The 11,815-nt window shown below is 55.2% G+C and overlaps 2 protein-coding genes across 5 annotated transcripts; one reads left to right on the plus strand and one right to left on the minus strand.

Moving 5' to 3' along the window:
- Positions 1-16: 16 nt before the first annotated feature.
- Positions 17-3,887, plus strand: THTPA (thiamine triphosphatase). 2 transcript variants are annotated; one of them, XM_027065446.2, is made up of 3 exons: positions 17-262; positions 751-1,302; positions 2,386-3,887. In XM_027065446.2, exons 1-3 carry the CDS (start codon positions 202-204, stop codon positions 2,529-2,531), a joined length of 759 nt encoding a protein of 252 aa, XP_026921247.1. In that variant the 5' UTR covers positions 17-201; the 3' UTR covers positions 2,532-3,887. The 2 variants fall into 2 exon arrangements, with proteins under 2 accessions (XP_026921247.1, XP_014932829.1); XM_015077343.3 differs by having other exon boundaries at positions 213-350.
- Positions 3,230-11,676, minus strand: AP1G2 (adaptor related protein complex 1 subunit gamma 2). Of its 3 annotated transcripts, none has more exons than XM_053224295.1 (22): positions 11,485-11,676; positions 10,840-11,044; positions 10,265-10,389; positions 9,982-10,123; positions 9,764-9,860; positions 9,513-9,589; positions 9,299-9,394; positions 8,819-8,899; positions 8,421-8,519; positions 8,190-8,245; positions 7,905-8,018; positions 7,568-7,708; positions 7,415-7,469; positions 7,200-7,322; positions 6,422-6,511; positions 6,207-6,334; positions 5,845-5,949; positions 5,392-5,512; positions 5,173-5,308; positions 3,933-4,096; positions 3,619-3,717; positions 3,230-3,516 (listed from the first exon to the last, which is right to left on the minus strand). In XM_053224295.1, the coding sequence occupies exons 2-22, from the start codon at positions 11,041-11,043 to the stop codon at positions 3,415-3,417; spliced, it is 2,355 nt and encodes a 784-aa protein (XP_053080270.1). In that variant the 5' UTR covers position 11,044; positions 11,485-11,676; the 3' UTR covers positions 3,230-3,414. The 3 variants fall into 3 exon arrangements, with proteins under 3 accessions (XP_053080270.1, XP_026921244.1, XP_026921245.1); XM_027065443.2 differs by lacking the exon at positions 11,485-11,676 and adding an exon at positions 11,182-11,274; XM_027065444.2 differs by lacking the exons at positions 9,513-9,589; positions 10,265-10,389; positions 10,840-11,044; positions 11,485-11,676 and having other exon boundaries at positions 9,982-10,121.
- Between the last annotated feature and the right edge of the window lie 139 nt (positions 11,677-11,815).

An 11,815-nucleotide genomic window follows, 5' to 3' on the forward strand; every position in this document is an offset into this window, starting at 1 on the left:
TGGACCCCCCGGGGTGCCGGGCTCAGCCTGAGGCCTGAGACCCGGGCCGACCCACGGGAGCCGGGAGGGGTCGGACACGAGTAGCAGAGCGCGGGGAGAACCTCTGCGCTCCCAGCCCACCGCCGAGGTCGCGGCACCCCTATCACGTACCTAGCCTCTCAGGCCCCGGCCTGTCCTCGGTACCGCCACATCACGCCTAATATGGCCGCTTGTGCTGGGACCGGCCCGGTGCACAGAGAGCCGGGCCGAGGTCCGAGGCCAGGTACTGCTCCCGGCATTCCTCGCTGGCGTGGTGTGGGGTCCCCTCTCCATCTCCAGGTCCCCGGGGAGGGAGGCCCTCGGGGTTTGAGGTGAGACCCGGGGCTCCGCTACCCGGTGCTGTGGCGAAGGGCGGGGTTGTTCCGGGAAGTGAGCCACCGGCCACCCGGGCTAGCAAGGTATAGAAGACAAGTACTGAAAGGAGGACACCCACTACAGTTCTCTAGGAAGCCCTTTGAATTGACATCATGAACGGTGTAAGGGATTACCTGGAGATCTGTCACTGTTGCAGGGCTTTAGAACATCAGAGACAGAGGGGACCATCCATCACTAGGCAGGGAGAAAGGGCTGTAGCCCCAACAGAGAGCCCTGTGACAGTGTGTCCCTCGTAAGTTCTTCCCCGGGGTTGGGGGGGGGGGTGGTTACTGAATTGTCCCCCTGCAAGGCCAAGCATCCTTGGGAGCTCAGCAAATTGTCATTGACTGATTGCAGGTATCATGGCCCACGCCTTGATTGAGGTGGAGCGAAAGTTCATTCCTGGGCCTGGCACAGAGAAGCAGCTGCAGGAGTTGGGGGGCATCTTAGAGCACCAGGTCACCTTCTGGGACAGATACTATGACACGCCTGAGCTGAGCCTCATGCGGGCTGACTACTGGCTGCGGCAGCGAGAGGGTAGTGGATGGGAGCTCAAATGTCCTGGAACAGCAGGTGTCTCAGGACCCCACCAGGAGTATGTGGAACTCACAGTTGAGCCTGCAGTTGTGGCCCAGCTCTGTGAGGTGCTGGGGATTGAGGTCCTGGGGGCAGGAGGTGTGGCAGCTGTGCTGGGCCCACTGGGGCTGCAGGAAGTAGCTAGTTTTGTGACTAAGCGTAGTGCCTGGAAGTTGGTGCTCTCTGGAACTGATGAAGAGGAGCCTCCGCTCAGGGTGGACCTGGATACAGCGGACTTTGGCTACACCGTGGGTGAGGTAGAGGCCCTGGTGCACGAGGAGGCTGAAGTCCCAGTTGCCGTGGAGAAGATCCACAGTGTCTGCAGCATGCTTGGTGAGGGAGACAGGCCCTTGTGTGCGTTCTTTGCCTTCATTATCTGTCTTCTGGGTGTACCCACTGAATGGGTTCATGGGGAGGGTCTTGGGGTTATTTCTGTACTGGGGATTGTTTGAGCAGTTTTTTGGAAGACCCAGTTTGCTCTTATAGTAGCTGCCTAACCTGAGTCAAGTCCTTCCAGGTCTCTAATCTCTCTCAGTCCTTGCCTCATTTAGTTCACACACCTCCAGCCACTCCAAGTTTGCATCAGTTCTCTGCTTTAATCCATCCGCCCATCCTTCTCTCCCCCAAATCCCGTCCTCTTATTTTTACAACTACCTGGAGCCCTCATTTAATTTGTCCTGTTGACTTTGACTAAAAGGCGAGAACAGTGTATTTATGTGACAGGCAGCAAGACAAGTGTTGGCTGATTTCTTTTTCTGTAGACAGTTCATCCACAGAAGTATGAGTTTGTGCATCCCATGAAGCCTTAAAGCTGTGGAATGCTGTTCTCGCTATCTCAACAAACATACGCTGAGTTCACCACTATATGCCCAGCATGCTGCCAGGCACTAACAATAAGATACTGACTTATTATGGTTCCATACCACCATTCTAGATGCTAGAATTCTATGTGAGTCCCACCCCACAGCTATAGCTACTTCTGTCATTTCTTCTATATCCCTTGGGTTCTCTGTGTGTACCTCTGCATGTGCTTCATTACCAACCCAATGAGCTTTGGCCTGCCTAGACGGGCTTTAATCTCAATTGAGGGATGGAGCAATAACTGAAATGAGTGGATATTGAGGCACCCTCTTGTCTTCATGGCACCTGAACGCCTCCTCACCATTTCTCCTTGCTGGAGGAGAGGCTCACGCTTGGCTTCCCAGCCCCACTCCTACCTGAAGTGGTCCTTGTAGGCCCCACTTCCACAGGCCAGTCAGGGTGAGGGCTGGTGGGTTATAGAAGCTGGTCGGGTGGCATTCAGAATCCCAGTGCTGCCTTGGAAAGAACTCTGGGGTCTGGCTATCTGGACAGGGAGCAGAGTCAATGCATTTGAAGCTCTGTCTGGTTCTCTCCTCCTTCCCCTTTTGCCTGTAGGTGTGCCCGTACAGGAGACAGCACCTGCCAAGCTGATGGTATACCTACAGCGTTTCCAGCCTCAGGACTATCAGCGCCTGCTACAAGTACACAGACTCAGAGAGAAGCCACAGGGGACTAAGGATCCTGAAGGCAACTTGGGCTAGGGTGTCACTTCCTCAACAGGGAAGAGTCTGAGTCTAACAGGGTTCCCTCCTGGGCTCACTATGCCTCTTCCCCTGGCCTCCTTCTCACACTGACTCCCCTCTCTCCAGCCCTTCCTGTTCTTTCACCTTACCCTCAGCTATCCTTCCTTGAGCCCTCCCTGGCTGCCTCCTTTCCCTCATCCGTCAGATGCAATCTGTGGGCCGCCCCTCTCCCCTGGCCGCTAAGCAGCCTCCATTGATTTCCGCTCGTGTTTATAGGATTTCCACTTAGCTGTGATCAGTAGTTAAGCACAGGAAAATCCCTTGCCACCCCCCTCCCTTGGTCGATGCCATTGATTCTGCCAGCGGCTCCTAAACCGCCTTACAGCTGAGTTAGAGATGAGGGGAGGGATTTCCCTGCCTTGGGGTGTGGGAAATAGCAGCAGGTTGGGGAAGTGGGTGAGAATCTGTCAGAAATCTAGAAGTTCTGGTTTTACTTTTCGCTCCTGCGCCCTACTCTGGCCCAGATGGTAGAGTGTCTCCTATGGAGGTTTAGAGGCAAATTTGCTCCCCATCCTGGAAGGGGTAGAAAGAAAAGTCCTCAATTGTTCAAACAGGTTCCTAAGGCTCAAAGGAAGATACATACTTTAGTTTTTGGATAAGAAAACTCTTCCCTTCTATGATTCATAAACACTTTCTATCTCAAATATACCCAAATATGGCTTTTGCCCCTCAGGCTTTATTGGGCTTTCATTATTGGGAAGGCAGGCCCCCACAGTTTTTGCAGAGGCAAGCACAGGCCCAGAGCACCACCTGCTGGTAGCCAATCACCAGGCTCCAAGTGGCTGGGACCCTGGGGGGGTTCAGGACACAGGAGGATTTCAGACCGTGAGTGGAGGTTGAGTTACTGCCATGTCTCCACAGGCAAGTTGTTCACCTCAAAGATCTCCTGCACCGACTGGCCAAAGTGGTTGTAGGTAAGGCGCAGCTTTAGCCTCAAGGGGGCCTAGGAGTATGAGAGTGGAGACCAAGGTTAGCACCTGTGATTTGTACTGTCCCTGGGCCTTATCAACAGGAAGGGGTTGTGGGTGGGTGCTCTTGAGCTCACCTTGTTAGGATTGAGGATTCTGAGGAGCTGGGTCACTGGAAGGCCACCCTGAGCTGGAAGTGTGTCCCCACTGGGGGCCTGTAGCTGCAGCTGGAAACTCTGAACACAGGAGATTGGGCAGAGCACAGTAAGGCAGCTAGCTGGGCTCAGGCAACCCCTCCACACCCGAGAGTCTCAAACCCTCTTCCCATAACTTCCCAAGTGCTTGTCCCTGCATTGTCATTTCCTTCTCGTTCTTCCTCCCACCCACCCCCTCTACTTAGCCTTTTCTCCTCAAGTGCCCAGGCCACCTCAAATCCTGGTCTTCCACAAACCTTGGGCACAGCAGCCTGGCAGATGAAGTGGGTGACATCAGCTCCTGAGGTGTTGGTAGCAGTGACCATGATTAAGAGCAAAGTAGGAGTTCCAGAGGGTCGAACAAAAGACAGATTCAGCTGTAGTCCTTCCCGCTCAAACACTCTGAGATTTGGGATGGAAGCTGGAATATGGAGAGAGAAGCAGCTCAGTGTATGGGCGAAGATAACAAGCTCATTCATTCATTCAACAGAAATGAAGTGAACACCCACTGGGTGCAGGGCAGTGCTTGAGATGCTAGTGACAAAGTGGACAAGAAGATGGAACTCATAGTCCAGTGGGCAGAAAAAAACAATAAACAAGAAAACAACCAAGATAATCACAGACCAATTTGTGCTGTAAAGAAAATAAACGATGTCAGAATAACTGGGGAGAACTAACTTAAATAGGAGTGGTGGGGGAAGGCATCTGACATTGTAGCTGAGGCCTGAGAAATGAGAATGAGCCAGTCGTTTGGTGTGCTGGGCAAGAACATTCATGTAAAAGGAACACGAACTGCCAAGGGCTTCAGATGAGAGGGTCTGAGATGCTGACGGGCCAGTGGAGGGGGTAGCGGGGAAAGAAGATGAGATGCGCTGGGAGGAAGCCGGGCCCCACAGGTGAGGGTAAGAAGTCTGGAACAAAGGGAAGGCATTGAGGGGTATCTGAGAGGGAACAGGCACAAGCTAATGAACACTTACCTATCAAGAGGGGATGTGATTTTGGCAAAGAAGGAGAACCAGCACATTTCCACCCCTCCTTTTCTTAAGTCGTCTCCCATCTCCCCCTGCTTTCTTTTTTTAAAGTTTATGTATTTATTTTGAGAGAGAGCGTGTGTGCGTGCATGTGCAGGAGGGGTAGAGAGAGAGAGAATCCCAAGCAGACTCCACTGTCAGAGCCTGACATGGGACTCCATCCTGTGAACCTCGAGATCATGACCTGAGCCGAAATCAGGAGTTGGACGCTTGGGGCACCGGGTGGCTCAATCAGTTAAGCAACCAACTCTTGATTTCCACTCGGGTCATGATCTCACAGTTCATGGGATGGAGCCCTACGTGAGCCCCGCATCGGGCTCTGTGCTGACAGTGCAGAGACTGCTTGGGGATTCTGTCTCTCTCTCTCTCTCAAAATAAATACATAAACACTTTTAAAAAAGAGTCGGACGCTTAACTGACCGAGCCACCCAGGTGCCCCTCCCATCTCCCCTTTGCTGAGGCTTACGTGGGGGTAGAGGTGCACCAGGAAGGTCGAGGAGGTGTACTAAAGCGCCTCCTGGGGAGGGATCCAGAGGGGGTGGGGGCTGGGCATCCCCAGAAGTGCCATCCAGGAGATCTAACAGATCCAAGAGCTTGGAAGCCTAGGGGAAAGGGCAGAAGGAGCAGGGCTGGGTGTGGAAGCCCGACCAAGTCCTCATCCCCCTGCGGCTTCCGGCCTCCTCACCTGGGGCTCTGTGGACACAAGGGCTGTTTCCGAAAGCTGGGCTTCTTTGCTTTCCTTTGCTTCCCCATCAACCTGAGACCCACCTCTCTCCACAAGAGGCATCTTTTCCAGGATGGCGGCCCTGAGAGAATGGAATACAGGTGTGTCCCTCTGAGTGGACCCTGGGCTTTTCATAACAAGCATGGGGGAGGGAAGGGTGAGACCATGCAGAACCCTGGGCACATGGTGGGTCAGAGTGCCTTTCTGATTTCCTAAGAGGGCACACGGTTGCCAGTTTTCAGATGAGCAAGGAGGGTTGGAAGCCAACTTAGCTTCAGTGAACTACAGGCAGGAGGCTCTGACTGTGAAGGAGTAAGGACGCAGGTGAGGATGAGACCCTTGTGCCCAAAGAGGGGCACTGGGGAGAGGACAGGTGAGGAGGGGGCAGGGGTGTGGGTCCTACGCCAATCGCACCTCATGTGGTCATACTTCTGGAAGAGCGTGTTGTACTCCACAGCCCGCTGCTGCAGCTCCACGTCCAGGCAGCTCCCGTAGATGGACACCACCTGGCGGATGCGGCTGGGCCACAGGGTGGTGTGTGAGTGGGGATGCAACCTGCCCCGCCCTTCAACTCCAGGATATGGCAGGGAAGGGAAAGGCCCCACGGAGCAGGGGGATGCCCACAATACTTGGCTCAAAAAGAAGAACCTAAGGATTGTGGGAACTGGGATGTGTGTATGGAGAGAAACTCAGAAGCCGGTGGGCACAGTGAAGGGACATCTGTCCCTGGAGACACCAAGAAGAAGGTCTCTGGAGGGGCTGGGACCCTTTCTTACTTGCTGTCTCCACGGAGCCGGGTGCTGAGCTTCATGAGGGCTGTCAGGGCATATCCTCGGGTGGCTGGCTGGGACACATGGGACTGCAGCACCTTTTCCAGCAGTGCCAACACCTCCTCTTCCTCCACCTTCAGCAGGGACAAAGGTAGTAGCCCTGGGGCATCTTGCCTCTCCTGCTGAGTCCCTCCTTGGTGTACTCCCAATGGAGGTTTTACCTGAAGGGGCTCTGTTTCCTCACAGCTCCCTTCCAGCAGGAGGTCCCCGTATTCTCCAATGCACCAAGCTGCCACTTGCACCAGTGGTTGCTGCATGGGATAAGAAACATGGTAGGCCAGGTTCTGGGTCCCCTCCTCAGCTTCCAACACCTGTGACCTCCCTTTATGCAGCACAGAGGTAATGGGGTTTGGAGGGGTGGGGAAAGGGAAAAGTCTTGCCCTGGAACAGTTATGTAAGTTTGTTTCCCCGCTGGCTCTGTCCTGGCTCTTGGACAACTTCTGCCCTCTGGTGGCCACGCATGAGAACTACATGGCTTCATCAAAACGGGCTCAGCGAGAGGGAAGCAAGAGGGTCCTTCCCTCGAAGGGGTACCATGGTTTCTGCCCATTCTATTTGGATAATATGGAGAAATGACTACAGATAGTGGCTAGCTTCTGTTAATCCACTCGGAATTCAAGATAATAAAGCCTGATACATGAAGAAAGAACTCTATCTCATTTGACACTCAAGACTGCTCTGGGAGGTACACAGCTGAGTACACTGAGCATAAGGAGACTTAAATAAGTCATCTGTAGTTACACAGCCAGTAGATACCAGAGCCAGTTCAAAAGTCTAGGTGCTCTAACTAAAAACAGGGCTGTGTCCTTGAGTGTCTCTGCGAAGTAGGTAGCTGTGACTTCCAGGGAGAAACAGTTAGGACTCCGGTTGGGGGAGTAGGTGGCCCAGGAAGGGCTAAGAGGGTTGGGCGGCCCTGGGTCTGGGTGGTGGGAACAGTACTTGGGAGATGTCCTCTGCTAGGGCGCTGTACAGGCGGCGCACAGAATAGGCATGTAGCTCCTGGGCCTCCCCAATCAGCTGGGTCAGGTTGGCCACTGCATCATCCCGTACATAGATGCCTGCCTGGAAGAGGTGAATGGGGCCAATGGGGCCAAGTCAGGGTGGTGAGCCCTGCCCACTCCCTCCCAGCTCTCTTAGTCCAGTCCCTGCCTCACCGTTGTCAGCACGCGCAGGATGGTATCTATGTGCCACCGCTTGGTTGGGGCAAACCTAGGGGACACATGGCTCTTCAGCCCTGGTGCTGACCCTCCCCAGATTCTACCATCTTTGCCTCCTGGTCTTTGCCTACTGGGCACCTGTCACCTCACCTCTCTGCTGCCAGCAGGATGCCTGAGGCACAGTCGGCCCGTAGATCTGGGGGGCAGGATTCCAGAAAGCTCTGCAGCTCTTGTGTCATAGCTCGCACGTTGGAGCTATTCACCAGAGCCAGGCTCAGTTCCAGGGCCCGCCTATCAAGAGAAAGAGGTCTGTCTATACGGAGTAGCCAGGTCACCCCAAGACATATCTCAGGCCCTCCCTTCTCCAGGCACTGGAGTGGCACCTGTCTCCTTAATCCCCCTACTTCAGCTGTCTGATCCCATCCAGGTCTTGGCTACCACGTGCTGGGCCCTCTGCCCCGTCTTCTCTTTCGTCTGTCCCACTCACCGGCTGAGGGAGGCATCAGGTTCCCGCAGACATTCGACCACAGTGGGCCGGTGCCGCTGCACAGCGCTGTGATCAGACTGCACCATACGCAGCAATGACGTCAGGGCTACATACCTGGCCAGAGTGGGAGAGGCCCTATCACACCATGGCCATCAGCCCCCTCCCTGCCCCATCCTGCCCTGAGTATTGGAATAAGAGGTAGGTGAATCAGGAGGCCCTGGAAGAAGCAGGGGCGAGGGCCAGGTGCTCAGTGGCACAGCCCAGCCAGACACCTGGGACTATCACCTAATGTTCTTGTCATTGTTGAGCAGGAAGCGGCCAAGAATGTTGACAGCTAGAACCTATGGGAGGCAAAGGTTGAGGACAGTCAGGGAAGGAGCAACTGTCCTTGTTAAGGAGTGGGGAACTTTGTGGCACAGGATGATGGGTGGGGAGGAGAAACCGGTGAATAGGACCCATCTGCCTGGCTGGGGCTGGTGAGTGGGGCCCCAGTGGGAGAGGCATATGGGAGGATACCCGAAGGCCAGGTGCAGAGCGGATGTCCATGATGGTCAGCACTGTCTCAAACAGGACTGCACTGCCCGCATTTCGGCTGGTATCTGTGTTAGTGGCCACCTGAGTGGGTGGGAGAGAAGGTGCAGCTAGAAGGGGCTCTGTCCTCTCCTCCGGTCTCTGGAGGGTATCCACCGTGTCATCCCTCCATCATCTAACGAAGTTCCCTGAGCCCCCACGATGTGTCAGGGACTACCACACTGAGACAGACTGTGTCCCTGTCCTCATGGAGATCCCAGTCTAGAGGGAAATGGAGATGTGACTATACGGCCACCACAGAATGGGTGGTCACGTGAGGGATGCCTGGGGCTGGTGGGATCTCAGAGCCACACACCTAACCGGTGCCCCACTCCAGCCCCAACCTGAGCCAGCAAGTCATTCATGGTCTCACTGCTCTCTTCGTGGTTCCGGCCCAGAATCCGAAGGAGACGAAGTATCCGGACCTGAAGTTGGGTTAAAGGTTGAAAGGTGGAGGGGTTCAGAGGGTGAGAAGTCGGGCTGAGAAAAATCCAACACTGAAGAAAGTATCATGAGGGGTCTGGCTGGTTTCCTAGAGCTTCCCTGCCCCTGCGTCCCTTGGGTCCTGGGAGATCAGACGTGTGTGAGGCTCAGGGATTTGGAGACAGGCTTTTTTGTTGTCATTGTTACCAAACTGGATTTTCTGACCTTTAGGTATCCCCATTCCAGCACTGGTCTCGGGATGACCTGTGCAATCCTGTGTCTGCCATCTTCCTGCCTAAGACACTGACTGACCCAAAGGGTTCTCTGGGAGGTGACCGATAGCCATGGGCTTACTGCTAAGCTCTCTGTTCCAGGGATACAGCAGGAAAGGATCAGCCCACCTGCAGGAAGGGGTCGCTGACTCCAGATATACTGTGTTCTGTGGAATATCCCGTTGTCACCAGAGTCCGGAGGATCTTCACCAGCTGGGGCACCACCTGGAGGGAGGGCACAGCCTTACTGGGCATTCTTCCTCAGCCTTTCAACCTTCAGCCCCATTCCAACCCCATTGCCCCTCTTTTCCTGGACCAGGGCCTGCCCCTTTCACCAGCCCACCTTTCGAAAATGCTTGAGGGCTGCAGGGCTTCGTTCACAGAGCTCCGTGATCAGCGTGATGGTGCCCAGCAGGATGCCTGGTGTGGGGGTAGGGAGTGAATGGTGGGCCAGGGGCACAGGAGAGCCTACTGCGCGTGTGTGTTTGTGTGCACATGCTACCCCTTCTCCTATGGGCTGGTGTTCCTGTCCCATTTTTCACTTCTGTCCATAGCCAGAGGTAAGGCAGGGGACAGGGAGCCCTGTGGCCTTACCATGGTGGCGTTCATGAAGCAGTTGGGCACAGGGTGGGAGGAAGATGTTGGAGAGCTCAGGGACCTTCCGGATCATGTGCACTGCAGTCAGAACAGCCTGCAGAGATCAGGGGACTCAGAAGAGGGCAGGGGTCTGCCAGGATGGACCTCCCACCTTTAACACATGGCCAACAGGACAGTTTCTGGTGGGGCAAGGGCCTGCAGTCCTGCCATCTCACCTTCTTGCGCACATAGGAGCTAGGCTGCAGGAGCAGTTTCTCCACCTCAGTGGCCAGGTCCCGGCACATTTCAGCAGAGCCCATAGTGCTCAGAGTGCACAGGGCCAGGCCTTGTACTGCCTGAATCCCCTGGCTCAGGTCACTGCAGAGTTGGGGAGGGTGGTCAGTCAAGCTCTGAGAAATCTACCCTGCCCAGTACCTACATTAGGCAGCCCCCTGGGATTTCCCAGTTCCCCACTCTTCCCATCTCCCTGATTCCAAGTGGTTCCCAGAACCCTCTCACTTCTTGATGCTGTTGGTAATGAGCAGGTGGGCATCCTGCCTCTCATCCAGTAGAAGCATGGCCCCCAGGTAGCCCACCCTCTTGTCTGTGAATCTGGGGGAGGCAATCAGTTTCAGGCACTCCATCTACAGGGAAGGAGGCAGAACAGGAAGGGGCAGGGGTGAAACTGGGAGGCACTAACATCCCTTTTCTATCTTCTTTACCACTAGATTAACTTATGGTAGCACCATTTCCCATCACCCTCCCTTCAACAAGAGGAAAGGCTTAGGAAATTCAGAGTTCGCGGGTAGTTTTGAGGAACCAGGAGTCAAGGAGGATGGGAGAAGGAGGTGACTTGAATGGGGCTGACCAGAGAATGGAAGTGTTCAGTACAGCTTATGACCCATAGGGGTTGTAATAAGGACAGGGGTCAGCAGTGCATGCTGTGAGGGAGGGCTCAGAATCTTTGTAGAATTAAAAAAACAAAAAGCAAAAAACCCCACAACAACCAGGGCACAACTAGGTGAGGGTGTCCAAGACCCTGCTCTATTAGTCTTCTTCATCAAACTCAGAAGGGAGGAGGGCCTGCCCAATACCTGTCCAAAGTGGGCGGGGTAGCCCAACATGTGGACGTAGAGCAGTTTGGCCAGCTGGCGGTGCCTGTGCAGAGGGTCCCCATCGCGGAAGGAGGCGCGGATGTGGGCGCACTCCTTTTGGATCACCTCCCGCTCCTGTGCCTGGGTCTTGGCCCCACGTATCTCCTCGATTAGATCTTGAAGCTTCAGTGAAGGCACCACCATCCTGAAGGGGCAGAGCCCGGAAATGGAGAGGGCTTTAAACCCCTCGGGCCGAATACCTGGCCTTCTAGTCCAGGCTTGCCCTGTGCCATCCTGAGGGACCGGGCCCCGAAGCTACCCTAAAACCGAGCCCATATTTACCTTTGCCCACGTGGGTCTCCACATCCCACCCCTTCCACACTGCGGGAGGAGATTCCACACCACGCATGCGTGCCCGCCCCACCTCTGCTCCCGTTCGTACTGAGCATGTGCCAGAGCCCCGCCTATTTCCCACCCTACCCCCCCCCACCCAGCCTCCAGCCCCACCTGGTTTCCCATCCCTAGCTCGGCCATTCATTTCCTTTCAGGGCCTCGAGCTACCTCTTTCGTGGTATTCTTCCCCAGGGTCACACCTCAGGCGGCCTCAGCTTCACACCAGGGCGCCAGCCCTAAAGACAGCCTCACCTGCCTGGTCTCAACTCCGCTCCTTTCCCCCCAGCGCTTCCGGGTACAGGGCCCGACAGGGGTTGGTCCTTCGACTGGTCCTTCCCTCTTCCCGCCCTCTTCACGGGACCCCGCCCCTCCCGGGCAGCCCCACTGAGCCGTCTAGAGTATACAGTACTCTGACCTCAGGCCTCAGGCTTTGGAGTGGGGGGAAGGAGCTCTTCTGGCAGCAAGACTGCATGGTAGGCCTGGGGTTCCCCAAGAGGGCTCTTTGTACATTCTCATCACCCAGAGAGCCTCAGAGAGCTTGGATTTGAAGCCATCGCACCCCAAAGGAGATGACAGTCCCCCC

Source organism: Acinonyx jubatus, chromosome B3, assembly GCF_027475565.1.
Source record: "Acinonyx jubatus isolate Ajub_Pintada_27869175 chromosome B3, VMU_Ajub_asm_v1.0, whole genome shotgun sequence".
Lineage (NCBI taxonomy): Eukaryota > Metazoa > Chordata > Mammalia > Carnivora > Felidae > Acinonyx > Acinonyx jubatus.

Coding starts and splice junctions, on each gene's coding strand:
- AP1G2 (XM_053224295.1), bottom strand. CDS start 11,043: ATGGTGGTGCCTTCACTGAAGCTTCAAGATCTAATCGAGGAGATACGT. Junction 8,520..8,818: donor TGAATGACTTGCTGGCTCAG/GTTGGGGCTGGA, acceptor CCACCCACTCAG/GTGGCCACTAACACAGATAC. Junction 4,097..5,172: donor TGGTGCACCTCTACCCCCAC/GTAAGCCTCAGC, acceptor TCCATATTCCAG/CTTCCATCCCAAATCTCAGA.
- THTPA (XM_027065446.2), top strand. CDS start 202: ATGGCCGCTTGTGCTGGGACCGGCCCGGTGCACAGAGAGCCGGGCCGA. Junction 263..750: donor GGGCCGAGGTCCGAGGCCAG/GTACTGCTCCCG, acceptor GACTGATTGCAG/GTATCATGGCCCACGCCTTG. Junction 1,303..2,385: donor CAGTGTCTGCAGCATGCTTG/GTGAGGGAGACA, acceptor TTTTGCCTGTAG/GTGTGCCCGTACAGGAGACA.